Here is a 26,404-nt window from a genome sequence, read left to right as displayed (position 1 = left end):
ACTATATATATATAATATATAGTACTAGAGAAAGCTATATTTGATATTTAGGAAGGTTCTTCTAAGCTTATAGGGCTTAAATATTAATATTATATTAATAATAAGGCTAGTGAGATACTGTAATATCCCCTTAAAGTACGGGCTCACGTGACCTTAGCGAGTAGAAATATTCGCGTTTTGTATGACGAAAAATCAATAAAATAAAAAGGGTCCGTGTACTTTAGGCCTTAATTATTAATAAACTACAAATTATATTAAAAATCCGATTAATAGGTATTTTTCGCCTGGTTCTATTCTATAATCGCATAACTTAGTATAAATTAATTAGGGTTGTGGTTAAAAAGTTATTATGGGCGTAAAAGAGCGACCAATTTGTTGCTTTTGGATCGGACCGACTGTACATCAATGCAAGCTCGTCACCATCACTGCAAAACCCACGTTCTGTAAAATAAAAGTGGAGAACAGATCTAATTCAAATTATAAGTCTATCTAGAATCTTGTCTTTGATAGAAATGATGCGACAAATGTGTTGCACGTGACATCTATTCTTGATTCTGGTCTCGTCATCCTCTCCGGAATCTATTCCCCGCACCGTTTACACTCTAACCAGCGTACGGCGATCGGCAATCGAAAGAAGTAGTCACACTTCCACCAGAAAACGCACCAATCAGCGCCTTAATAGCCGAGTAACTACCCAATCCACACACGACCAGGGAACCGAGGAAGTAAAAGATATTGAAGCTTGTCAGGAGGAAACTCTTCCGATACCCTCTGAACCATCTCTTCAGACCACCGTCATGTCGCACATACTTCTTCGTGCTCTCGTCAAAGCCTTCGTCTGGCAGCATGGCGCCTTTCTTGACCTCGAAACCGATCTTCAGGAGGGCTGGGAAGGTGTAAGTGAAGTTGCCGATGCAGAAGGCGCCAACGAGGGAGGAGATGTCGCCGAGCTCGGGGACGGCGCCGGCCACGACGAAGGCGAGGGACCAGTAGATGGGGACCATGGCGACCCAGATTAGCTTGCCGTGCTTGGTGGTCAGGGCTGGGAAGTCTGTGATATGTTAGATGAGGAAGGGGTTAGAGGAAAGGCTGGGGGAACGTACGGAATAGCTCCATGAAGACGTTGTTGTAGATGACTTTGATGCCGATGTTTCCGTAGAGGGCAGCTGCAATCAGCCCCCCAACAATGGACAGAATGTTACCCGCTGTCTGATAATTGTATGGGTTGATGGATTGGATAGCGGTGTTGTATGTGTACTGGCCCTGGTAGGAGTATTGGAAGAGACCGAAGAACATGTAGACGAGATAGATGAAGATATCAGCGCAGAGCATTCCCTTCCAGAAATCCCAAGGGTTGCGCATCTCAGCCAGGAGATTGAAGAACAGCATGGCTCCACCGTAAGCGTAGATGATGGTGTTAATACCCTGGTAAGTACCGAGGAAACCGGTTCCACCGGATGCGAATCCGTCAGGCGGAGTGCCAGCAAACGTTTGGATGGGAATATGGCTTTCCATTGTACCGTTGGGGAAGTTCCTGTCTCCATATGCAGAGCCAGCACCGCCGAACGAGCCGAACATGGTCGCATAGTTAGGGCTGGAGGTGGCAGAGACACCGATAGCCATGAAGGAAGTGATGACGGTTGTCCAGACGGAGAGGTTGGCAAGCCATCCAAAACGTTGCAGGGTGCGGATTTGGCCAAGTACCATGCCAAGGATGGCGATGATGAGGAGGCAGACGATGAAGCATACTCCATTGCCATTCGCGCCATCCTTGCCGATGGAAACCTGGGATACAGATCCACCAAGACTGAGGATAAGCACAGCCACCAGCATGAACATTTGGAGACTTTGCAGAACATTGATCATATGTCTCACTTCCTTGCCGAAGACACGGAAGAAGGCCTGTCCGAAATCACGGAGTGGGTAGCGGTCGGAATCCATGTGCATATAGACGCCCCAGACGTACCAGCCGGAAATGGAAGCCATGAGACCGAAAACCGTGTAGAGAGCTGCACCAGGACCGTAGCCAGTGTTGGAGAAAGCCCATCTAGAAATTGTTAGCTCATTTCTTTGTTTAGAAGGTTCAAGCTTCTTTGCCAGGGACAATGCTCACGGGGCACCAGAAGGACCGAGAATATCAGTTGTGATCAAGAAGAAGATGGAACCCCAGCTAGCGGTTCTAGTAGCACGGGAAGCTTGTCTCCACTCAAGATCGGTGACAGTAGACCAGTTGTTGTGAGTTGTGGTAATGGTATCGCCATCGACGACAGCATTAACTTCATGGACATGGCCCTTTGAGAATCGATTCTTGATGATGCCGCCGAGAGACCAGGGGTCCTTGCGCTTAATGAGGTTCCCCTCGTATTCACGCTCCTCGGCACGTGTCACGTGCTACGCACAGGCCACACAGATATATATATAGCTTCTTCCCCGCTCTTAGGGCACCATCATTCCTTACTATTATACCAATATACACCCATATTATCCCCACAGCCCCTACAGGCCTTGACAGCACGGGTGATCTTCGCATAGTGGAGATACTCCTCGAACAGGACGGAAGAGTCGTTATGGACTTGAGCGGCCTCGATGCTGAAGCCGGTTGCAAGACCAGCTTCATGGCCATTATCGAGGGCGTACTGTCCTGGATTCTTCTTCTCCTCCATACGAGGGTCACCACCGTCGAGGGCGAAGTTGGCAAGGTTTTGCGAAGCCATGGCGATCGGTACGTCCGGAAACTGTGCAGACGGAGGGGATAAGCAAGAAGGAAAAGAGAAAGGAAGGGGGAAGCAGAGATTATATTCTCGAAATGCAGATCCTATACCTTCGTAGCCGTGCACCCCAGCTGGACCTGAGGCTTATTTGTCAAGCCCCCCTTGCGCGACGTAGTTTGATAGCCTGATGTGCATTCATTGGGACAACCACTGTAGATTCGGCTCTGCCGGTTAAGACAGCGCTTTCCTATTAGGGGATTCAGTCCCTCTCCTGGGGGAAGCTTCAGCCCCGCGACGATTTTGATTACCTGAATAATACGGAAGGGGAGAAGCTTCAACAGCACCAGCCAATCGACGCTCGCGGCCGCCACGTCTTAAGCGAGCTGCTAAAAGGGGTAAATTATAACCGACCAGTCGGTTCTACGATGGTACAGGGGCAGGGCCGTTCCCATGCATGTCGTGGGAAGCACTCCAGATGATTCGCTGCGAGGAGGCGAAACTTCAACGCAACGGGCGCGCCGAGGTTCCGAAGACCAGCATTATCCTTGAATTACTGTCAGATGCAAGATAAGGGCAAATACCTATTCCAAAGAGGAAAGTCGTAAATAATCTAGTCTGTGGGTCAGATTCCACCTGCCAAGCCAGGCATTAGCCTTGTGGGTCAGCTTACGCCAGTCAAGCACCTGCCAAGCAAGGCATTAGCCTTATCTCAGAACTACACTATGAATGTACCCCTCCTCGCCCTCCGCAAAAAGATATGCGGAGCGAGTCCGTGTGGCGCGGATGCGACGCGGAGACGTGCCTACAAAGGGTGTTGGCTGTTAACTTGTTACGAAGTTACGCATGAGTGCTCTTTTGTGAGGAGCGAGGGGAAGAGGATGCGGTTGACTTACGTTACGAAGAGACCGAGGTATTTGTTCATGCTGGGTTATTTTGAGAGGGCGTTGGTTGTCCATTTACCTTTTTAGATTACTGGTACTTTACGAAGCCGGTTATTCATCATGGCGCAGAGAAATCTAGGCCTATCGCAGGCTCGGCTCACAGGCCCCGAGGATCCACACGCATCGCCGCCGAAGTACTCCCATAAGTCCGGGAGGAACTTGATTGCAGAACTCATCAATAATCTCGAATCCTAATCCTCGTCCCTTACCATCGGGAAAACTAGGTCGCGGTCTTTGAAATTGGTCTAGTTTTCCTTTTAAACGTGGTTTCTTCGGGCGAGGAAAACAATCGCATTCAAAATTCAATCCAAAAGATTCTTCGTTGATCTCGATAACGGCCACCGAACCCAAATATCTCCACTCATAGCCGTGGGCTGCGACTATCGACTCTCAAGGGGCTGACTGATTCCCCCCCCCCAATCACTAACACTCGCGACGACCTTAACTTTGTGAGGCGCCCAAAAGGCTGAATCAAAGATATTTTATAGACTCCAGTAATTTAGGATCGAATATATTACTATTATTCGGGCAGAGGCAAGCGCCCGCCGTTTTCACGGATGTCCCAAAGACGTGAAAAAGAGACCGGTGCATTTTACTGGGATTAATATCCCCATAGTTCAGAGCGACTTCTCTGGACGTTTCTACTCAAACTCGGCTTAAAATGGCGTGTCCTGTAAGTAAACGCCATGCTACCATCGTCGACGTTGGCAAGCCTCTTTGCCAAGTGTTCGGTAGTAATATGAGCCAAGGCGGGAGCTGTAGCCAAGTCTTTCATGTGGTCCCGACACATGGGAGATGATCTGCCGCCGATGTACCCCACGCCCGGGCTTGGCACCTAGCTAGTGTCTAGCAATCCGCTGATACTCTCGAACCCCCATACATTCTGGACATCACTTGTCTGTTCCAAGTGTTTTGAGGAGGAGTCCCTTGACTATCTAGATGTTTATTCTCCGTTTGGATCTTATTCGGCGTTGTGACAGCCAAAAACTACTTGCTCTACCATCTCGGGCTTCAAATTGAGTTGGAAGCGGACGGAGGAGCACATCCCTACAGCAAGCGCCTGCCCATTTTCTGAAGGAATCGTGAATCGTTATCAGCACCTCGGACAGGGGATTACCAGTGAATGAAACAGTCAATATCGTAGGAGGCCCTTGATCACAATTGATAGGCTCACGAAAGGGAACGCAGTGTCGAAAAGTCCACTGGTAGGCACCGAGCCCTTGATTGACATTAACCCAGAAGAACTATCTTGAGAAGGGCCTTCTATGTTTCAAACTCACAGCGTTATCAATTCCCACGCCCACACGAAATGCAACTGTTTCATCCTCATTCCAAACCACCATCAAGACATTGTAAACACACCAAATATCAGAGCAACCGTATTCCTCATACGCAAAAAGTTATGCAATTTGTCTGGTTTGGCAAAATTCCCGGTAAATCCCTCCTCACTGGGTGCGAAGTCCCGCTCACTCGGTCCACCAAATACATACTGTAGCGATTCCGGAGGCTTCCCGGCGTGCAGCTCTGACAACGTCATTTGCGATAACTTGATGAAATCACACTGACAGGGAGGTTTCATACAGATAGTGGAGAGATCGAGGTCTCCATACGCTGCTCCACAGCGAAGTTTTGTCTTTTGGTCGTAGAGAGCTAAAGGGTTGCCAAAGGTGACGCCAAACGCCGCTCTAACTCCACCGTCCTCCTATTCAACCACGTAATTGCCCTTTTATCTGTCCTTGTCGTGGCGCTCTAGCAATCTGCCTCCGACAATAAAGGCCGCGGCGTCGGCTTCGAGATACAAGTAGCCGAAGGGATGGATTCTCGACGTACTGGAAGCGCAAGGTCCCACTTCTCCTTCCCTAATAATTAGCGACTACTCCCTATAATTATAGTGCCTTAAAGCCTGAATTTATTTTATTATTAAATGGAAAAGTAATTAATAAAATAATTGCGCCTTATATTATTTACTACTAAATAAATTAATACAAGCTATATTTTAGGAGAATCGCAAAATATAAAGCTTTAGAAAGAGTTTATGCCCTCGAGAGGCCCATAAAGTAGCAAAAGCCGAGCATTCAACTCTCAGTATTTTCAGAACGACCTCCTAGAGGTTGTTCTGAAAAAACTAAGATTAGTATAGGGGCAGATGTTTATATCTAAATGCTAGCGTTCAATGCTAGTATTCAAAAAAAAAAAAAAAAGCAAAACACTTATTTTTGTAATATCTGAATGCTAGCGTTACGATATCGGCAGTATCCGAATATTCAAGGGTTGCGAAACGGGCCCTTACCCTCGGCTCAGTCGACTCGCCTGAGCAATCGAGTACCCTGAGCAACTTGCTTAATTACTTAAGTACCCTAAGTACCTTAAGTACTCTAAGTAGTTTACTTAAATAGGTCTAATTATTTTGAGTAAGATTAATTATGCTTTTTGGCAAAATATTCTGCAGTCGGAATAGGGCGCTAAGGTCGTCAAAAGAGGAGGCCAATTTTTGCTATACTTATTAAAATGATACAACGATTGTATTCATAGTCGCGTTCACAAAGCTGCCGCTGCTCATGAACATTTCGCCACGCAGCCTTGTTTGACAGAAATAGGAAATCTAAAGTTTGCTAACCCATACAGCCCGACTAGCCGCTATCTCGCTCGTCACCCCAATTCCTGGCCGTATGGCCTGGCTTTCCACATTGGGGCTGCCAAGCAAATAAATGGCTTTTGTCGTTCAGCTGTATTGGCCGACCCTCCAGCCTCATCCACTAGACTTGGTTATCTTTCGCGAATATGCCTTGGCCAGTACAGCCTGTTGACACCACAAGGCTTTTCATCTCTATAATTAAATTCTTGTCTCGCATCTCGCGCCCTCTGCTGTTTATTCTGCTCCGCTATCTCAGACTAGTCGCGATTTTTTTTTTCAACTACCGCGATGGCAATACATCCAGTATCAAAATGGGCCAGTCTCTCAATTCTCTTAACTGTGTATGCCAGTCTTGTGATTGGAGTCGCCCAACCAGACGAGTTGGCCCTTGCTGATGTCGCACCGGTAGACTCGCAAGATGAAAACCGCGCAGGACCTCCCGAATGTCAAATCACTCCTGCGCCAGTTTTGGCCCAACAGGTTGCAGATGTTGGACGAAAGCGTGATGGATCCGTGATTTGTTCCGGCTACAGCGTCGTGGGCAGCACGTACCCGTGTACGTCTTTGGATCGCACATTCCGATAATAAAATCAAGCAAGTTCCGCATACCTTGAAGCCCCTACTAACGAAGCACCCGCAGACTCGAACCTGTGGTGTGGACCCGGACTCACCTGTGTCTCTGGCGGTATTGGAGGGCCAACATCTTATTTCACGTGTGGTGTTCCTGGAGGGTCATATATTTGGAGAACAGCCTGTCACGACTACCCCAACACACCTGCAGGTTGCTCGTGTACCGGATTAAGTACTGCGGCATGTATTTGCGGGGCTGATATAACTTGGTATATACACCTACTTCCCTTTCGTCATTTGTTGCTTCTCGCTCTGCTCCACCGTGCTCCTTGAAAATCATCAGGGTCGGAATTAACGAAGGCAACAGTGAATCAACAGCGCCTTACTGCGTTCCTTGGATTATCACCGACACACAAACCTACGTGCAATTCCAATGCGCCGCGATTCCCGATCTCAGTGTCAATATCGTTAGAGTTTCAACTACATCACCCTCAACCTCGATCTCAATTTCAACCCCAGCCACAACCTCGAATACAACGCCAGTGATTGCTCCAGCCTCGCAATCAAGCACGCCTACACCGAGCCCAGGCACTGCAAGCACAACATTCATTCCTACGCAGACATCAAGCACATCAAACCCAAACCCCACTCCAACAGGCATAAATCTCGCAGCAGTCATCGCAGGTACTCTAGGAGGCGTGGGCAGTTTTGCTGCAGGGGCGATAGCAATATATGAATTTCTGAAGAGACGTCGGAGGGCCAAGACACAACGGGAGACTGGGGGAGTAGAATCTACTAACTGAAGATATGGTATATTCGGGATTGTCCAGGGGCTGCTTTAGTGCAGGATGTTAGGATTCGAGGTTGACTACCACGAAAGTCGGACTCTAATCCCATCCTCGCCGGTTCCGTTTTAGTCTCTGGACGTGAGCAGCTGCTGCTTTAACCTGAGCTAAGGGTGAGCGTCCTGAGCAGAGCCTGAGCAGAGCCTGAGCATCTTGAGCTGCTCGTGAGTCAGCCTGCGAATCATAATATAGAACCCATTTTGGCCTCATATATGCCCCGGCTATAGATTCCTTGCCGAATTTGCCCCGGGAATCCGTTTCTGCACCCTTACAGGGCTTCGGCTGGACCAGTTTTGGATCCCTCTTATTAAATAGCACGTGACTAGGTAATTCAGTCCTATAAATGATATTGACCAAGATGGTCCATAAAGACCAGACCTGGGCAAAGATAGGGTGGCATTTCCCAGGTCACTTATGCTCCTTCCCTTACAACGTACTTTAAGGGAGAACAGGGCGACAGGGCCGCGACTACATCCACTCCTGCAGGTATACGTCGTCGAAGGCCGGCCAGTTCTGCTCTTATCAGGCCTACATTCACATCACCGGACCTCTTCAACGCAAGGACAAGAATCGGAAGATGGCGGGTAATGCTAACTTGGGAGATATTACTTTGGAAGAAGCGTATGATTGTGAAGTTGTGGTTAGGTTTTTCGATTTTGGGTGAAATGACAATACAGCTTGCCTATCCCAACCCCAACCCCTATCTGGCCCCCTAAACTTGCGGGCACCAACCGAGAGCACCAAATAAAGGATCTCGGAAACTTGAGGTTTGGATCTTTGTTTTCTAATGGGCTTCGTTTTGCGCTGGTCATATTCACCAGTCACTCTAATTTATGAAATAATATGATTTAAAATCGATGAATAATCAACCAGATCAATTTCAGATTCAATTTTATCTTTAACCAAAGACCAAGGCTCGAACCTCAATACTTTCTCTGTACTTCTGAGAAGTAGACGTCGGATCCACAACTGCAGAATGCGCCAACCTTCCTCCTTTCTCACTATCGAAACACTGCAACAACAAAGCATCACTATTCCCCATCTTACTCCAATAGCACCAATTCTGCCCCTCGCTATACCCAACGCCATAAGTCTCACCCGTCCAGGTAGGATAGTGATGCTTCACAGACTCAAGTTTCGCATCTGGAACAGATCCGGAAAGTGCAAATGCCAGCGGATAGTTTTCGACAGTGCCATTGATGGGACGCCAGAAGTTGATGAGACGCACGCGGCATTTGGATAGACTTGTAGCCTCATCAGGAAGATGCCGCGTGATTCTTGCGAGAGCGGATGCGGGAGTTTGATCGATGTGTGCGCGCAAGACGGGACCTCGATCTCCGAATTTGCGACGAATCGTGTGGTCAAAGATGAAGACACGTTGGGCACCAGGAACGTGCTGAAGGAGGAGTTGTCCGACTTGGGGATAGAAGTCATTGATGACGCTTGCATCGTCTGTAAAGGTACAGCCGTGGTCCGGTATGTTGGAAACGGTCAGAACAGCGTCGCGGTCGAGGTTGACTTGATCTTCTGAGCCGCGGATGTCTGTCACCAACAGTTGGTGGGAGGACGTCGTTACATTACTGTAAATACCGTTGGTAGGTTTCTCGACATAATTGAAGCCAGGCTTGCCATCGAATGTTGAAGCATAGAAGCTTAACTTGGTTTCAAAGCCTTTAACTTTCGTAGGTCGCTGAGATCGTGTGTTTCCACGGCCACCTGCTAGACCAAGGGGTTGTTGACCTGCATGGAAATTGATGATATCGGAGACAACATTGTCCACCTGGCTCAAATGTTTGGACCAGCCAGCATGAAAGTTCTGCTTGGCATTTAGACCAACAGGGATGTTTGGTGTCTTGAAAGCATCCACCGCATGAAAGTTTCCAGCGGGAAGCATTGCTCCAGCATGGAAGTTGGGATCCATGGTCCTGTCACCGGCATGGAAGTTGTTTCCCTCAGTCTTATAGCCTACATGGAAGTTCCCCACGTGAAGCATCGCTCCGCGATGGAAATTGAGGTCTATGTCCCTGTCACCAGCGTGGAAGTTTCCTGCTTCTGACTTGGATTCCTGGTCAGCGGCTTCTCTGGTGGATTCAGCACTACCTTCGGGGGCGTCAGATTGCTTGGTCGTTACAACTATTGGAGGGTTCACTCCTGCAGGGAACTTACCAGCATGGAAATTGCCCTCGTGGAAGTTCTCAGTCGCATGGGAGTTGAGTTCTCCAATGTGGAAATTTCCAGCATGAAAATTTGATAATTTTCCAGACTCCCCTTCCTTGCGAAGGCTGCCAACATGAAAGCTTTCCCCTGCATGAAAATTGGTCTTTACATCCGTTTGTCCAGCATGGAAGTTGCTCGTGAGAGCAATCGGGGCAGAGCCTTCGTGTTGAACAATTGACATATTTTGGAGATGGTTTCGTGGGTTTGTCTAGGAATAAGTCTTCAAGTGATGAAGAGAGATAATTGGAATCAAGTGGATTACAGACTGATCTTGACTTCAGAATGATAAGTTTGAACAACTCAGCCGACCAAAGCGTGCTCTTATTTATAAACTTGAAAAACGACAATGTCTTGTTCTCGAAACTAAACCTGATCTACCTATGCACCGGAAGGTATCCGGATAGAACCGCAGTGATAATCTAGTGATCAACAAGATAACCTTAATAAGGTGAAGCGTACCGACGATCCCGCAATGCTTGACTCCGAGGAGTAGCGAGTTGTCCAATCGCAGTGTCCGGAGACGCGGTGCCAACACGTCAACGAGCCTGAAACTTTGTCTCATTTAGCCCTAAACGGGAAAAAGTGATCAACCGCGTATGCATCATGATCACCCTTGCGTCAATGAGAGTTGTGCACGTGTGACGATGCAGAAAGAAATCGACAAGTCTTTTGTACGGTACTCGCCATGCATTAATGCATGGCGATGGATATGAGCAATAGAAAGATCGTAAGAGGGAAAGATTGGCAGTAGAGGCGGGTATGGCCTTGGGGCCAGAAAGGCTACCGCACCTCGAGCCGGGAAGAGTTAGAGATTTGAGATTTCTTCTGCAAAGCCCTTAAAAAATCTGAAATACTCCTGGGATACTAATTCCAAATACTACCTAATTCAATAACCCTCTCCCTATTAGCCGGTTTATTATACTAATTAATAAGGTAATTATAGAAGAAGAGAGTATGGTTTTGGAGGTAATTGTGAATCGCTATACTTAGAGAGATTCAGGGAATACTCAGTCTAATACGGAGAAGGAGAAGCAAGAGGATGAGATAAGGAAAGTGAAGCTAGATAAAGCAATAGCTGCACTTGATTTGCTATCTCTTTATAAGAAGTAATAAGAGAATAGATAAAGTGAGGTTATATATAAGCTTAATAACTTAAAAGTGACGTTTATTTAAAGGAAGGCTAGAAAGTAAAGCAGGCTTATTTAGAGCTTATCACGTGTGTGCGGTCACGTGACTACGATCCAGCCATTTAACCGTAATTAGGCGTATTTACTATATGGTAAATACTGTGGTCTTTTGGTCTAGTAAACTATAGTACGAGCCTAATTCTCATATATTATACCGCCTTGAGTTCTGCTAAGCAAAAGTCGGCTACAGCGCATTGCTACAGGTCATTTCAGTGCAACCCCTGCAAAGGCGGTGTAACAAACATTAGCGCCTGCACCTGCGAAGTCTCTGGACGCGAGCAGCGGCCGCTTTAACCGAGTCGAGGGTGAGCATCAGCCACGCCCGAAGAGGCCCGGACGGAGCCGGCCCGCCTCTCCACTTCCACACTTGCATAAAACACCCCTCCTCCCCTCCTCCCCTCCTCCCTCCTAAGCCCATCTCAATGGTTTGACACTGAGACATCAGCAGCTCAACTGTCCAAGCCGAAAGTTGTGGCTGTGCTCATACTACGTACAGGGGGCAATAAATGTTAATGAGCATTGACCAGTATTTAACTGTATGGCGAGAAATTCTGGAATCTGGACAGGTGATTGGTCAGATCACCCTGTAATTCTAGCTGGTTCGCCGGTGGAACCCCTTGTAAGCAGGTGTCAATTAACATTTAAAACCCCTTGTAGGCTTACCCTCATTACTCGCAGGGCGTCAGCAATCCTGGCGGCTCAGACTCCAATTGGTGAAAAGCCGCCACCGCCGTGCTGTGGCTTCATTGTGCGACACAAATGACCGGATTGAAGCACCCCGGCTAGCCACTATCACCTCGTCTTATGCAACTCAAAGAACAGCACCTCTATTTTAGGGCGAAGAGCCCCAGTCCGTCACAATGGAGTTGTCTTCAGAATCGCAGTCTCTTTTTGGCGGCATTCGAGCTCTCATGGCCAAGATTTTGAATCGCGATGTATCCTTTTCCCAGGTCAATGTGGCCGATGGCTTGCATCAAGCTGCCGCGCTCGCAGCCATGACCCTTCTCTTCACAACACACCGGTCAATATCGAACATTGGATTCACCTTGCGTCGAGAGGGGATTTCAACAGATACTTACATTGTCTTGATTGTTGGACTTGTCGCGTTGGCTTGGACAACTTTAGTTGTCATCAGCGGTGTATTTCTCCAGGACCGTCCATGCCGTCAAGGCTTTCGGCAATGCGCTGCTAGAATGGCCTATGTCCCCTGGATCTTGGTCATCCTGTTTCTTTTCTGGCTCATCGCTTTTACGAGCGAAATTCTATACCTACGCACCAAGGATTCGCAATCCCCAAAGATCACAGAACCCGAAGTAGACCCAGAGTCACTGGCCAAACAGAAGATATCAGCATGGGCACCTACACTGAATATTTTCCACTTTCTTCGTCTTGACAAATGGCGCATTTGGAATATGGAGTGTTCTCACGGAGCAACAAACTGGGCCGGATCTGTAAGCCGATCATATCGATGGGCTTTATATGGCACAATGCTAGCTATCAGCCTTCTAGTGAGCACTGCAGCAATCACGGAGAATCTCTTCACTACTGGCCTCCTAACTCTGGTTGGCGTGATTCTATTCATTGTCGGAGCCTCGGGTCAGAACAAGTACGAAACAGCTCCTCACATATATACGCGAAACACACTCAGAGTCATGCTGCACACAAGACACAAGGAAGGGACATCATATATCCTTCCCTGCAGGAACCGAGGGTTTGATGCTGTGTGGGGCCCGAAAATTGAGTATGAAAACAGGTCCTTGGATGAGGCGGTTGAGAAATTTCAAGACGCTGGAGGGTACGCCAAGGGAAAGTTGATTTGGATGGACAAGGTAATGGCGTCGTTCAACGCCGCGACAGATCTTACGATACACGACGTGAATGACCTCGCTTCGTGGCTTTATGAGCCCGGGATGAATCCACAGATGTGTCGAGTCGCCTGCAAACGTGCTCCAGGAATTCATCTGATCGGCCACAGCCTCGTGCAGGCTCTTTGGCAAGCAGAATACCTCGTCTTTCAAAAGCAAAGTTTGATAAGAGAAGAGCTGAGGGAAAAGATTGGGAGCTTGAGGGCAGGCCGCGGGAGTGGACTCGATTTAGGAACGCGAGGGTCACAGATTGGAAGTAAACCGGGCTTGGATGGCTACCAAGAAGCGGTGAGATACGTTTATAAGCTTCTAGGAGAAAAGGCGGATGGAAATGCTCTGAATCCTACGTCCGAATGCCCGACATCTAGCGTTGTTCTCGACCCCTGTCCTGCCAACATTGAGGAGTACGTCGCGCAGCTATGGAGATTGTGCTTCGAGACGCAGGAATCAACCTTTGCGGCATTGTTTGCCTTCACCACTTATTGGCAGGCGGACATAGGGAATGACCCTGAGAATGGTTGGCATGGATTTCCTCTACGGGTTAAGGATCGCGAGGGGGATATCATCACATGGCATATCATTTGGAGACAAGCGTGGTACGGCGCCGTTATCTCTCAGTTAACGAGCATGAGTCCAATCATCTTTAGCGCGTTCATTGCAGGTGTTTTGCAATGAATTAGGGGTAGGTTTGGACAAGTGATCCCTCGCGTGGAAGGCGACCTCCAGAACGACATGCTGAGATGTGCGAAGGGGGGCAGAGCTGCAGCCCAAGCATTTTTTGGAAGGCAATTTCTACGAGAGCCTCAGGTCAGCATTGATATGGATGTTCGTGGCAGAATGATGAGGGCGATGGAAAGCGTGAACAGAAGCACAGGGAAAACTGCAAGTCCAGACTCGATGAAGCAGCACTTAGAGACCAAAGGCCGAGGCAATGGAGGCAAGCGAAGGACACGAAAAGCAGGAGTCTAGAGATGAGATATGAAACCATTTAGTGATTAAATTGCATGCGACACATCAGGCAGAGGCGAAGAATCGTGGAGTAGTGTTGAGGGTGAATGGTGGTAGGACGAAAAAGAAGAAATAAAGATTGAACGACGTCCTTTTCCAATCTCAATTGGAATTGAAGTCTTTTTTGTGGTAAAAGGCAGTTTGAGGTATCGATACCTTAATTCCAATTGAGAGTGCCTTAGTGAGGCACAATTGACGTGCGCTTAATAAATACCGCGTTGCTCATCACGAATTGCTGTTGAACCACATTCAAAATTGGGCTTAGCCGTACGGTCCTTCGTTAGTTTCGAGTCTGCTAAAAGACCTACGTCACAATTTTTATAGGATCTATTTTGGGATCCCTAGGGGCCTGCTTCCGCTCCCCGAGATAACCGCCAAAACTTGACAAAAAATGATATGATGTGGGCACTGCTTAGGGACTGCTCAGGTTGCATAGGCAGCTCAGGTGAGTTGGGTGAGCGGAGGGTGATTAGCGCCTGAGTTGAAGCGGCCAGGCTTACTAACCCAGTTCGGCGGAAATGGAAAAAAAGTCGTTTGAGGCTACCAGAGATATTACGCATAGGTATTGATTCGAGGAGCTAAATGTCGAAGGGTGATAGTAGAAAATTGAATGAAAGCATCTGGAGATGAATGGCAAAGGGGGTTTCTTTTTGTGAATATATAAATTTGTATTTCAAGGTGGTCTGGCGGTACTCTTTAATACTATTTAGCTCCCATCCAGAAAGATAAAAAAATTATTAAAGCCTTAATGCCTTAACCCGTCTATGGAAACGGCATTGTCCACGTAAAAAAAGAACTCTTGCGGGGAAAACACATGCTCCAGTCTCCGTTTACTCTTACAGAGCCTCGCTTTTCAGCCTTGCTCTTTACTGTTAGCCTCACTTCATAGCCTCGCGGCCTCGACCTACACGTCGACTTGCCCCAATTCCTTTAAACTAGATCCTAACTTCTACTATTTCACGATTCTACAGCCTCGCACTCTCGATTAATCACATTAGGCAGTATAGTATCTCAGCTAGCTGTTGCTATTACCTCAGCTTTTAGTAGAACTTTTTAGGGAACCTTGCTCGTCCGCGTAATATGCAGGCTTTCTGACTATGGGTTCTGACTATGGGTCTATTGGCATTCTCCAGACGAAATTCTATAGCCGCTATTTTGCTCTTTAATAAGAGGGATCCAAAATTGCTTTAGTAAGAACCCTGTAAGGGAGCAGAAACCGAATCCTGGACAATCCGGTAAGGAAACTGTAGCCGGAGCACACAGGAAGCCAAAATTGGTTCCACATTATGGTGCGCAGGCCGACTCAGGGGATGCTCAGGCATGCTCAAGAACGCTCACCCTCGGCTCCGGTTAAAGCAGCAGTTGCTCACGTCCGCAGACTAAAACGGAACCAGCGAATGAGAAAATTAATCCTTGTCGTTTTCAGTATCGATAGATGTGCGGTACTTGACGCTGAGAGGCATAGTGATGTAGCTTCTGACTTTGAGGGAGGGAGGAAGATGAACGGAGGATCGCATTTCTCGAGATACATTGCCAAGATTCAGTGCTTACAATATTGTTATTACTTGCGGTGTTTCAAATCACATCTCGGGTGTTTTGAGGCGCATCCATCACATCCAGAGGACTCAATAGCCACAGATTTTTATCTCCAATCAAAGACAGACCTCTCTCTCCTTTGTTGCACGACAAAAGAACAGTGAAACATATGGCACTAAATGCTGGCTGCTTGCAAGTTCAATTTGCCCATAGCGATGCATTGGGTTGCTCTTCTTCTCCGTGGTGGGCTGTTGCGATGTTGGCGTCAGGTGAAACCTCCCCTCCTTTTTTTAAACCCACCAAAGACATCTTAATGTCCGGTTAGATATATGTGGCTAGGCGTTTCAACGAGCAAAGCAAGTGCGAGAGTTTAGAATCATATTGGTTCTCTACCTCATGCGATGAAACAAAGAATCAAAGCAGGAGCAACATTCATTTGATCCAGCCCACACCGCTTCAACTTGAAGTTGGCCTAAGCGATACCAAAGTTCCATATTTGGAGTAAACGACCATTGTGTAAAGTTCAGTCCAGGGCCTCGGATCTTGGGCTTCGATGTGAGGAAACTCCTGAACCATTCTCACAGTGAGATAAGATGCTTCGGTCAGCGCGAATTGTTCTGGTCAATGTTAGCTCACAAGTCTACTCTGAGATATCATGCCAATACTCACGGCCAAGACAGATTCTCGGGCCGCCGTTGAAAGGTAAGAACTCCTGTATCAGGTCAGTATGAGCTCCTTCCAATCAGGCCGATACTGACCCAGCCAAGCTTCAATCCCTCCCACCTCTCAGGTCTATACTCTTCCGTCTTCTCCCCAAAGAACTCTTCTCGCCTATGCATAGCATACACACTATAATAAACATGCGTCCCCTTCTTGACAAACATCGGTGATTGGCCGTCTTCTCCACCGCCAAGTGGCAAGATCGTGTCACGTATCGCTTCTCTTGTATTCGCAGGGACGACCGGGCGAAGACGGAGGGCTTCTTGAGTCAGCATCGTGGCAATAATTCAGGGAGGTGGGAGACAAACATTCATTCAGACAGTACTTCAAATACTTCATATTCTTCAACTCCTCGTACGTTGGCTCTCTTCCTCCAAAAGCAGCGACCTCTTCTCTCAACTTAACATAAATCTCAGGATGCCGGGCGAATTCCCAAAACATGTTGCTGAGCAGACTGGCAGTTGTGTCTCTTCCTGCTAAGAGGACATTCAGAATCTGGTCTCGGAGCTCTTCTCGATCCTCGGTTTCCTTTGCTAACTCGTTGAGGAATATGTATTGGGAATTCTCTTCAGACTCAGAAGACTTGGTGGACTTGCGGAGAGCGAGAGCTTCGTCGACAAAGCGGTCGATGTATGCAAATGTCCGTTGCTGCGCCTTTTTGGCTTCCGGGTTGTAGTGGAGCTTTGAGAGGGCACCAAGGCGGATGTCGTGGACGATGTTGATGCAGGAGCTATTTCACAGTCAGTCTCGACTCGTGTGTTAATTCTCATGAGCTCCTCCAAGCATAGAAGATATTCGTGAAAAAAAGGAAAGAAAGTGCAAGTATATCATACTGTGTATACGAGTCCACGAATTCTGCATCCGAGGTATCTGATGCGGAAGGGATTATGTTGTTGCTCAGCTGCATCTGATGCAGCGTATGCACCGAATGACCAAACAGGAACTCAGTTGCAGTATCCATCGTGAATGCAAAGAAAAGTCTCTGTAAATCTACTGTTGAGCCATCTGTTGGGATGGCTTTCATCATTTGCTCGAAATGCGACTCCATGAACGGAAGGTGGTTTTCCATATTATGTCTGGCAAAGCTCGGTCGCAGCAGAGCTCTCGAGTGACTCCAGCGACGGCCATCCGTGGTGAATATGCCTCTACCAAACAACGGCACCATTGCGTCAACTCTGAAACTCGAGAGCTTGAAGTCTTGGAATCCAGTGGCCAGGACTTGCTTGATGTTTGAAGGCTCAATGGTGTGGATGGTTGGATAGTGCATGTGTTTGGCTGCAAAGGTCGTTCCGTATTGATTGAAGCGTTCTTGGGTGCCTTCGAGATACCGATCTTTCTTTGCGTTCCGCAGTGTTTTCCAGACGAAGTCGACTGCGAGGAACGGGTCTTTCAAGGGGACTCTACATCGTGGCTCTTTGCAACCGTGCGCTTTGATAAACGAACGCCTGGAGAGGTAGAGTTGGACACCTGCGAAGATGCCATACGAGAGCGGAAGAAGGAGAGGAATAACAGTGAGCTCCAGATAGGTCAACATGGTCAAGTGTATTTAACTTCAATTTTCTACCCAAATGGACCAATCAGTATCATTCTGGTAACTCAGGGAACCAGGAGTAGCCTTACGACCTGTCGAATTTAGAAAGTCTCTCTCTGATGCCAAGGACAGTCGCGGCGAAGATTGGGAGCTGTGTGTATGCGGGTTGGCTGCCTCCGGTGTATGAGGGAAATACTTCGTTTACGTTCTTCTATGGTTTGCGGGAAAACTTCGAAAGATTCCGTACAAAACACACGAAGAAAACACGTGGAAAACCTAATTTTGTGAAGGCGAAATCTGGGAGTTGTGACGAATCTTGTTACTTAAGAATTGAGGTTTTTATCTTGCCGAGGGAGCCTTTGTCGGAGGAAAGCCGGAGCTTTGTGACTCTTTTATTAAGTGAATCCTCGGTTCAAATCCACAACATAGGTACATTTTACTCTGCGATTGTTTACTTTTAACCCTCTATACGTGTCGAGTTTGTAGTGGCACAGTAGCAAAATACCTAGCCAGCTTAGAATATCCTCAGACTACCCGTTTTCCAAATTTAACAACGCTATGTCCAGGCCGTGTCCCGGTGTTTGCCCTGATGCATGTGTTTCCCTTGTCTTTGGCATCAGTGAACGTCACGATGCCGCAACTGCTCGATATTGGCCTCGGATCAATCCAGAGCTGGAGAGTGAATACTTGGGTAACCAGTCAAAGACTTCTTGGCCAAGCATACATCCATTTTTGGAACCGACTCCCTTGTATCTAATTCGGTACCACATTTGAGTTTCGGATCACACCCACCCAGTAACTTCACGCCCCCGGAGTATGGTGCATCGTCACCCAATATTGGAGCATGTTATTCGCGGGCCGCACTCGGGATGGCCCATTTAGTTCATAATCCCGCTAGCCTGCGTCAGCTTCCCATTATAAATGCTGCCACTCAAGATCTTCTGCAAATATCGTTGGTGTACCAAATTCCTTCGTATGCGGGCGTCATTCAAAGCAGTGAGTTTTCCGACAGGAGACAATGGACAATCCGACAGAATCGGCTCTATCCTATTATTGTAACCGGAGAATGGATATGAATCCTGAATCCGAAAGAGCTTAATCAAGGTCCCAAGAAAAGCTGTCAGATATGTATGCGAATGCGAACCCCATCTGGGCATGAACCGCTGCCGTGGGACCGATTGTTGATGAGACTTGATCGATATCTGCATTTTTCGTACCTGCCGGTCGGTTAGGCTGTCAGCTTTGGGGGGGCTATTTTTGGGTTGCACAGGCGTTTTGGATTCCCATCTAGTTGGCTACTGAATGACATATTTAGCTAGCTTTAAAGTTCCCAAGACCAAGATAACTCAAGCTGCAGGAAAGCCTCTCTAGTGTAATAGTATCTTGTGTAGGGCTATTTTGCTGCGGACATTCTCCAGGGCGGGCTCCGATAAACTATTATTAATAATTATTGATTAGTAATCATTGTTAAGTGATTAATAGATCTCGGTAATTATCGATAATTGACCGATAAAAGTGGGTCTAATCCCTTAGCGATGGTTACAGGGCTAGTGCACTGTATTTCTGGCAATAATTCTCATGCTGCCTTTCCGGCAGAATCGCTAAACCTGGCGATTTGGTAATTCTGCTATAAAGGCGGTATAAGGCCTATAAATATAGCGCCCGGGTCCTGTAGCTATTACTGGAATTTGACCTTCTGCTATTATTAATTATCAATAATTATCAATTATCGACTAATTAGCACGATTATCTATTGACCGGTTATCGAGCCTATCGGAGCCCTGACATTTTCCATGTGACTTGGCTGCAGATATATTTTGGATCTTAAGGGAAGACATACCTCACCTACTCAAGCCGCTGTTAGTGAATATTTCATCGCCAGATGTCTCGGAGAGGCCGGGTGTTGTCTATACGGAGTACAGCCTCAATCCACGAGGCTAGAGCCCGATATCGCCTGGTGACGAAAGAATTCTATTCGTGAGGCGAGGTACACCAAACCTTTGTTTGCATCGGCAACCACCATATCAATACACCAATCGAGACCTTCAGGAGCCAAAAATGCCCCTTGGGCTTGAAACTCAAACTCGAGAGTCGAGCTCTGCGATCCGTCAGTTGAAACTACGAATTCTTGAACAAGAAGCTAACTCTTCAAGGCACCATGGCCAAGCAAACCAATGGAGAGCCCGTCCCACCCCACAAAACCCCACAGTTAGCAGAATGTCACGGAGAACTTTACACAGACCTAGACCACAGCGTGTGGGATATGCTACTCAGCACCGCTACCCATTACCCAAAAGTAGATGCAGTAATCTCCCTCTGGCAGGCCGCAAACCACCTGGACAACCTCGTAGGCAGAAGCATCATCAAGGAAACAAAACCAGGATCGGAAGTAGACAGCTCGGGCCAAGATGAAAGTCACTTCAGGTGGACATATGAGGAGCTCGTCAAAGCCACAGAGCTTGTTGCAGGGCTCCTCCAAAGCAAAGGCTGTGTTGAAGGTGAAAATCTTGTAAGCTGGTCCAATCCGACATCTTGCCGAGAAACCAAAGCTCATAGACTTCACAGGTAGCATTCCTCTGGAACTCCGCAGAATGGGTCCTCTTCTTCTGGGTCGCCGCCCGCCTGAAGATGCCATTCATCCCGCTCGACCCCCGCAGCATGTCAGAAACAGCCGACGAATACCTCTCTCGATTGAAACCCTCTGTCGTAATCGTTCAAGACGAAGTAGCCGCGGAAGCTCTATCCATTTTCTCTCCCCTTCTCCAAAATTCCAAAATTCTAATATCCTGCACAACTTCACCTTCGGTGCAATGGAGGTCACTCTCTACTCTCAAATCCATGGAAGTTCCAGCAGCAAAGCCGTTCGATGCAGGCGAAAATCCAGGCAACGATATTGCTTTAATCGTCTTCACAAGTGGTACCACCTCAACACCCAAAGGTTGCCCGCACTCAGCAACAAACATCCTTTCCGAATCCGTTGATTTTGACCCCGACCGCCCCGGCGTCGTGCCCCTCCAAAAATGGCTCGTCCAAACACCCGTCTCGCACATCTTCGCCATAAACAATTGTCTGCGCGCTTTCCGCTACGGCGGCGTCATCTACTTCCCCTCTAAGACCTTTGATATCTACGCCTCTGTCAAAACCATCGAAGACCATAAATGCACGAGATTGAGTGCGGTGCCCACCTTGGTTCAGGGGTTGTTGAGCGTGAAAGGCTATCCGGAGAAGGAGAGGACGGGTTTGCATTATATTTCGCTCGCAGGAACGCTGATTAAGGATGAGGATGTCAGGATGTGTAAGAAGCTGGGGAGTGATTTCGTGGTGCAAGTTTATGGGATGAGTGAGGGGGCGCCGGTGACGAGTTGGCTCAGGGATGACCCGCTTTTTGATGATGGACAGTAAGTTATTTCCCTAATCTTTTATGTCTTCTCCCACAGCTGATCTTGAATGTGCAGCTATCCAGGAGTAGGCAAAGTCATCCCCGGAGCCCGAATCCGAGTCTGTTCTCCCTCGTCAAGAGAAGTTTTGAACCGAGACGTCCCAGGAGAACTTCATATCGGCGGAACGTCCGTCATCTCGGGATACCTTGACGGCGCAGACTCAGATGCCTTCTACAAAGATGAATATGGGTGTTGGTTAAAGACTGGAGACCAAGCGATTATTGATGAGAATGGCGTTGTACATATCCTGGGCCGATATAAGGATCTGATTATTCGTGGTGGGGAGAACATCTCCCCTGCCAAGATTGAGAAGTGTCTGGAGCAGATTCCGGGACTGTTTGTAAGACAATTTCCGGTTCAGTGCAGTATTGTGGGGGACTGACTCGCGAACAGACACAAGTCGTCGGCCTCCCTGATGAAATTGCAGGCGAGGTTCCGGTTGCTGTTGTACACTCGCTCATGTCTTCCACCAAGCAAGACATCATGAAGCTCGTGGAGCATCTAGGACCAAACCACAGTCTGGCCGCAATAATCACCCTTGAAGAGCTAGGCATCGAGAAGTACCCCGTTACTTCAGCAGGCAAAGTTCGCAAGAACATCCTCAAAGAGCTTGTGTGCCAATACTTCGGCGTCGTTAACGATAAAGAAAACAAGGAACCACCCTCAACCGACCCATTGACGCCCCCTTCCTCTATCCATGCAGCCGAAGTGGTCGGCTTGGAGCCCCTAAGCCTCCAAGACGAAGAGCTCGCAGAGACAATCCAACAACTCGTCGACATCTGGTCAACTCTTGTCATCAGCGCTCCCGGGAAATACGATGCGATGTTCGACTTTGCAGATAGCATCACCCTCCTCCGCTACACTGACAAAGTCTGGAGGACTCTCGGCAAGAAACTATACTTGCAAGACTTCCTTGTCCACGACACGGTCGAGAAACAAGCCAAACTTCTTCAAACTCGAGAATCAACCCCACAAGAAGCATCTGGTGCGAATAAAGTTACGTTGTCAGCAAGCGAGCTTTCTCGTAGCAAAGATGGTCCCCCAGGACTTGCAGACATAGCACATGTGAACGGTGATCCGCAAAGATTTATCGAGACTCGCCATGCTACTTCTGCTGTCCTTTCTCCCCTCAATTTATCGTGGGAGAAAAACGTCGAGGACATTATTCCAATTAAGGATAGCTTCTTCGCCATGGCAGATGGTCTAAGACCGCAGTCTTTCCGGCACCGAATGGCCTTCAGCATCGCGAACAAATCCCGCCAAAGCATCCGAAAAGCTCTCGAAAAAGGATTGGATTCAAGGCCGTTGTTCCGGACATTCCTCGTGAAGATGCCAGATAACACGCCTATCCACATCGTCATCCGGCCTTCAAAAGCTCTTTACGACATCTTGATAACTGAGAGGGAAGGTCTCACCGAGAAGGATATAGAAGATCTGACACTCGACGACAACGCGAAGTCCTTCTCACGCACACAAATGGTGCAAGTAGTCATCGCCCACTCTGCCACTGATCCCGCCATCAGCACTTTAATCCTAACATACAACCACTCTGTCTTCGACGCACTATCCATGATCCCCTGGATCCGAGACCTTGATTTGCTCATCAGCGATCCAGAGACGAAGCTGCTGGCTTCTACGCCCTTCAAGCTCTTCGCCGACATGATGCACAGCCATGCTGGAAGTATGCCCGCCACATTGGACGTCAACTACTTCGTGAACCGCTTCTCAGGCATCAGCAAAGAGACAAAGGCATTCTGGCCCCCGCAGCGAGCTCCAGGATGGCTGATAGCGAATGATGTCGATTCCCCTGACCTCCCTTCCCGCACTATTGCAAGAAATGGTAGAGAGCGTGTCCGCTACCCGCGGGTTGTAACGAAAACCAAGGTTCCACAGATGGCCACGCTGAAAGAGAAAGGTATCCAGCCAGTAATCGTAGTCAAGACTGCGATTGCTATTTTCAATGTAAGGCAAACAGGCCAAGACCACGCGCTCTTCAATAGCCTCGACACAGGACGCAGCTGGCCCTTCATGCCATCCTGGATCCCGTTGCCTCCCGCAATGTCGATCGACGGGCCGACAATGGAGTGGACGGGCAACATGATCCATGTCCTACGCACCGAGACTGTTGGAGAGTTGTTAGAGAGGATGACGGAGGATCAAGAGGAGTTGAGTAAGCATGCTCATGCCCCGCTTTTCAGGGTGCTGGATGGACTGGGCAAGGAGGGACCGTTTGTTCTGCAGGGTTTGTTGAGGCAGTCTTTTAATTGGGATATTAGTTTGCAGTGTTTGGATTATGCGAAATATGGGAATGATTTGACGACGTTGAAGCTCGTTGAGAGAGTTGATTGGCCGGATGGGTAAGTATTCCTTTACTTGTGGAGGGATCTAGGGCTAATTAAGGCAGAGGATTTGTCTGGGGGGCGGGCATGACGGGTCCGGAAGAGCTTTGTGTTCTGGCCACTTGGGATGATGCGCAGATGAGCACGGAAGAGACGGAGGGACACGTTGCCAGCCTCAATATGATAATTCAGTGGATGATTGAACCTGAAAGCTGGGGCAAGTCGGTTGGTGATATTTTGCAGGAGAAGTGATTCTGGTGATTGAGATTGTCAGTGGAGAAATTTGTATTGCGCGTTGAGATTCTTGCTCACCTCATATACGATTCTTCAACTTCTTCTCCCCTCCAAACATTCTTCTTTAATGTTCCACATCTCGCCCAACATACCTCTCTTTGGATCATCAGTTCCAGGTAAAACTCTCCATAACCTTCCAAACCTCCCCCTTTATCCCCTCAAAACATTTACCGACCTCCACTAAGTCCTTCCCAAACATTCTCTCCGGATAATCAAACCTGCCAATCGCCACTTCTTGTATCCACCCTGGGCCTCCCTCATCGTCCTTGTATTTCCACCTCGCGACCGTAACCTTCTCCCCCCGTCTAATTATCCCTTCTATCCACCTCCCAATCCTAATAGCAACTCCCCTACTCCCCTTCTCTCCATCCTCCATCTTGAGCACCCATCCCACTTTCCCCCCCTGTAAATCGAGATCAACCCAGCACTCTTCGTATTTCTCCACTTTCCCTGTCTCCGGGTTCACCATATTCCCGCTTTCAAGCACCTCACCGTTGTCCTGTAAAAACATGTCCCCTTCATCCTTAACCTCTTCCGCGTTGGTAACTTTGCTATCAACCCAATGCTCCCACACCGTATGTGCTGGTTTATCTCCCTCGGCGGAGGCGGGCGTAGAGTGTGAAGTTCCTGCGAACGCCCATTCTAGAGGTGGGGGGTCGAGTATCGGGGAGGTGGGAAGGAGGACGCGGATGTCGATGAAGTTTTTAAGGGGGCTGGTGAGGACGAGCGTGCTGTGGGAAGAAGGGGGTTGGCCGAGAGGAAGGAGGAGCGGGAGGGAGGACGTACGAGGTTGGTTCTGATGATGCGTTGTCCTGCGAATAGTTAGTGAGAGGGAATTGGGGAGAGGGAGAGCAAAACGTACGCCCCATTTTATGTATTTGCGGATTGAGACCGAGGGTTGGTCTGCCATCGTGGAGGTGAGGAGTGGAAATTGAGGAGATAAGAGATATAAAGGTGGGGGCGAGAAGCTATATCGTTGATCGCGAAGAGCATGAAATATGGTCACGCGCATAATGAATTGGAACTGCTCTGGAGATGGTGAGGGTGGTGATAAGAGACTAGGATGGGATGGATGAAAGGGGGAAACAGAGTGCGAATTTAATGTGCTTGGTATCTCACATAATATACAATAGTAGAGAGGAGAGGCATGAGAGCAACAGTACCGTCAAGACTCAAACCTATGACAAGGAGATACCGACCAACTGACCCTAGATTCGAAAGACTGAACAGCAAGTCAACCCATTGCGCCAACGGGAAACGCTTAAAAACTCGACGTAAAAGTAGAGAGCAGTCTCTGTTCTCAATTGAGGCGTCCTCGATCAGCCTCATTCTCTCGCAGCTTGGCCCCGGAAGCCCGATACCAAACATCGCCACCCCATCGCATCATCCTCTCCACCGCAGCCGTAGGTGTAACCGCCGGCCGAACATCGAGATAGAAAACCGGTTCACCTGTTGGTTCTGGGTCGCCGGAGTAGTAATCGATCACATATCGAACCTCTTTCTTCTGACCATTGTAGTCCCTTTGCACAAACCAATCGTGGCGATCAAACGGCGGTTCCGTGCTATGCAATATCAGCATTAGCCCTCTCAAGAATGGGAAGTAGAGACAAACCCAAATGCACTGGGATAAATCCAGCCCATAACCTGGATCATCGCCGCCTTGGGCGTCATCTCCTTCGGCCTCCCCATAAACCTCAGCAACTTGGGCTGCGGGACCTCCTCCTCCCTCTTCCACTTGTCAGCTAGAGCACCCTCCTCCCCTCTCCTACACATCTCCCACCCTTTCTTCAAGCCCTGCCCGAACCTCCTCTCCCACTCCACTATCTCCGCCCATGCTCCCTCGTTCAGAAAGTTGTGCACAGAGACCATACTCTCCACCGCAGTCACATCTGTATCCGTGTACCCCTTCCTCAGCAACGCATTGTACATCTGCTGAGGAGACGGATATTCCCAGTTTCCTTCTCCATTGCCCTTGGGGATTGTAGAGGGCTCGCGTTCAGTAGGCAGGGCAATGGTCTGGTTCTCAGCGCGGTCTTGAGAGAGATCGGAGAACATGTAGTTTAGGGGGTTGTATTTGGAGTATTTGGGTGGAGTAGAGGAGTCTTTTGAGAGATCTACTGGTGTGTATGGGCAGGCGGATTCTGCTGGAGGAGTGGGGGGTTTGGCCACGGCGAGCGTGGACTGGTGCATTGGGCATCCTGGCTGAGGAGATGTTAGAAGGAAAGTTATACTTCTACATTAGGGAAAGAGACTTACCGGTGGGGAGAGGTTGCCATCCTTGGGCATTGGCTGAGCTGCACCTCTGGCGTTCACGATCGAGACATTGGAGTCCGCCCAGAACCAACCCATGATGTCGGGGGTCGCCAATTAAAGATTATTTGAAGTATGAAAGGTATTAAGAATGAAGGTATCACAGAATTCTACACGCAGAGAAGCTGTTGAGGTCTGCGTGGGTGTGGTTGGATGTTGGCTGAGGAGGCGATTGCGATCCAAAATGAAATTCTGCCACCAAACCCGACTGCTTCCGCTCGCCGAAATTATCCTAGCGACACCCCTATTTCAAAC

The 26,404-nt window shown here is 48.4% G+C and overlaps 8 protein-coding genes across 8 annotated transcripts; 2 read left to right on the top strand and 6 right to left on the bottom strand.

Annotated features, from left to right (window-relative positions):
• Window positions 1-456: 456 nt before the first annotated feature.
• On the bottom strand, window positions 457-2,714 carry K444DRAFT_589278 (uncharacterized protein; the record flags this gene model as incomplete). Its single annotated transcript, XM_024878095.1, has 4 exons — window positions 457-1,051; window positions 1,104-2,047; window positions 2,114-2,370; window positions 2,511-2,714. The coding sequence occupies 4 exons, from the start codon at window positions 2,712-2,714 to the stop codon at window positions 603-605; spliced, it is 1,854 nt and encodes a 617-aa protein (XP_024737027.1). The 3' UTR covers window positions 457-602.
• A 3,906-nt stretch (window positions 2,715-6,620) lies between these two features.
• Window positions 6,621-7,687, bottom strand: K444DRAFT_663351 (uncharacterized protein; the record flags this gene model as incomplete). The annotated part of the gene is made up of 4 exons (XM_024886819.1): window positions 7,280-7,687; window positions 7,141-7,185; window positions 6,959-7,011; window positions 6,621-6,814 (listed from the first exon to the last, which is right to left on the bottom strand). The coding sequence occupies exons 1-4, from the start codon at window positions 7,534-7,536 to the stop codon at window positions 6,621-6,623; spliced, it is 549 nt and encodes a 182-aa protein (XP_024737026.1). The 5' UTR covers window positions 7,537-7,687.
• Window positions 7,688-8,600: 913 nt separating this feature from the next.
• K444DRAFT_476457 (uncharacterized protein) lies at window positions 8,601-9,359 on the bottom strand (the record flags this gene model as incomplete). Its single annotated transcript, XM_024872939.1, has 1 exon — window positions 8,601-9,359. A coding segment is annotated over one exon (759 nt), but the record flags the coding sequence as incomplete, so codon positions are not given.
• Window positions 9,360-11,793: 2,434 nt separating this feature from the next.
• Window positions 11,794-13,713, top strand: K444DRAFT_397565 (uncharacterized protein). The gene has a single exon (XM_024872493.1). It carries the CDS (start codon window positions 11,967-11,969, stop codon window positions 13,644-13,646), a length of 1,680 nt encoding a protein of 559 aa, XP_024737024.1. The 5' UTR covers window positions 11,794-11,966; the 3' UTR covers window positions 13,647-13,713.
• Window positions 13,714-15,971: 2,258 nt separating this feature from the next.
• On the bottom strand, window positions 15,972-17,769 carry K444DRAFT_721995 (cytochrome P450 alkane hydroxylase-like protein; the record flags this gene model as incomplete). The annotated part of the gene is made up of 5 exons (XM_024888541.1): window positions 15,972-16,132; window positions 16,185-16,227; window positions 16,274-16,494; window positions 16,544-16,965; window positions 17,069-17,769. The coding sequence occupies 5 exons, from the start codon at window positions 17,767-17,769 to the stop codon at window positions 15,972-15,974; spliced, it is 1,548 nt and encodes a 515-aa protein (XP_024737023.1).
• A 1,837-nt stretch (window positions 17,770-19,606) lies between these two features.
• Window positions 19,607-23,892, top strand: K444DRAFT_612760 (acetyl-CoA synthetase-like protein). Its single transcript, XM_024880205.1, has 6 exons — window positions 19,607-19,873; window positions 19,920-20,275; window positions 20,332-21,164; window positions 21,222-21,546; window positions 21,600-23,563; window positions 23,611-23,892. Exons 1-6 carry the CDS (start codon window positions 19,825-19,827, stop codon window positions 23,795-23,797), a joined length of 3,714 nt encoding a protein of 1,237 aa, XP_024737022.1. The 5' UTR covers window positions 19,607-19,824; the 3' UTR covers window positions 23,798-23,892.
• K444DRAFT_397447 (uncharacterized protein) lies at window positions 23,728-24,910 on the bottom strand. The gene is made up of 4 exons (XM_024872492.1): window positions 24,702-24,910; window positions 24,626-24,651; window positions 23,858-24,570; window positions 23,728-23,799 (listed from the first exon to the last, which is right to left on the bottom strand). The coding sequence occupies exons 1-3, from the start codon at window positions 24,849-24,851 to the stop codon at window positions 23,946-23,948; spliced, it is 801 nt and encodes a 266-aa protein (XP_024737021.1). The 5' UTR covers window positions 24,852-24,910; the 3' UTR covers window positions 23,728-23,799; window positions 23,858-23,945.
• Window positions 24,911-25,139: 229 nt separating this feature from the next.
• Window positions 25,140-26,188, bottom strand: K444DRAFT_528720 (cytochrome c heme lyase; the record flags this gene model as incomplete). Its single annotated transcript, XM_024874748.1, has 3 exons — window positions 25,140-25,401; window positions 25,452-26,041; window positions 26,096-26,188. 3 exons carry the CDS (start codon window positions 26,186-26,188, stop codon window positions 25,140-25,142), a joined length of 945 nt encoding a protein of 314 aa, XP_024737020.1.
• Window positions 26,189-26,404: the final 216 nt, after the last annotated feature.

Source organism: Hyaloscypha bicolor, assembly GCF_002865645.1.
Source record: "Hyaloscypha bicolor E unplaced genomic scaffold K444scaffold_61, whole genome shotgun sequence".
NCBI classification, from domain to species: domain Eukaryota; kingdom Fungi; phylum Ascomycota; class Leotiomycetes; order Helotiales; family Hyaloscyphaceae; genus Hyaloscypha; species Hyaloscypha bicolor.
This window is presented reverse-complemented; position numbering and strand designations above follow the sequence as displayed.

What these genes read in the sequence shown, in the direction of transcription:
- K444DRAFT_397565 (XM_024872493.1), top strand. Translation starts at nt 11,967, where the DNA reads ATGGAGTTGTCTTCAGAATCGCAGTCTCTTTTTGGCGGCATTCGAGCT.
- K444DRAFT_612760 (XM_024880205.1), top strand. Translation starts at nt 19,825, where the DNA reads ATGCCCCTTGGGCTTGAAACTCAAACTCGAGAGTCGAGCTCTGCGATC. An exon ending in AGAGTCGAGCTCTGCGATCC is followed by an intron (nt 19,874 to 19,919) that starts GTCAGTTGAAAC and finishes TAACTCTTCAAG; the next exon opens with GCACCATGGCCAAGCAAACC. An exon ending in GTGTTGAAGGTGAAAATCTT is followed by an intron (nt 20,276 to 20,331) that starts GTAAGCTGGTCC and finishes TAGACTTCACAG; the next exon opens with GTAGCATTCCTCTGGAACTC.
- K444DRAFT_397447 (XM_024872492.1), bottom strand. Translation starts at nt 24,851, where the DNA reads ATGCGCGTGACCATATTTCATGCTCTTCGCGATCAACGATATAGCTTC. An exon ending in GCAAATACATAAAATGGGGC is followed by an intron (nt 24,652 to 24,701) that starts GTACGTTTTGCT and finishes AACTATTCGCAG; the next exon opens with GACAACGCATCATCAGAACC. An exon ending in GCATCATCAGAACCAACCTC is followed by an intron (nt 24,571 to 24,625) that starts GTACGTCCTCCC and finishes TTCTTCCCACAG; the next exon opens with CACGCTCGTCCTCACCAGCC.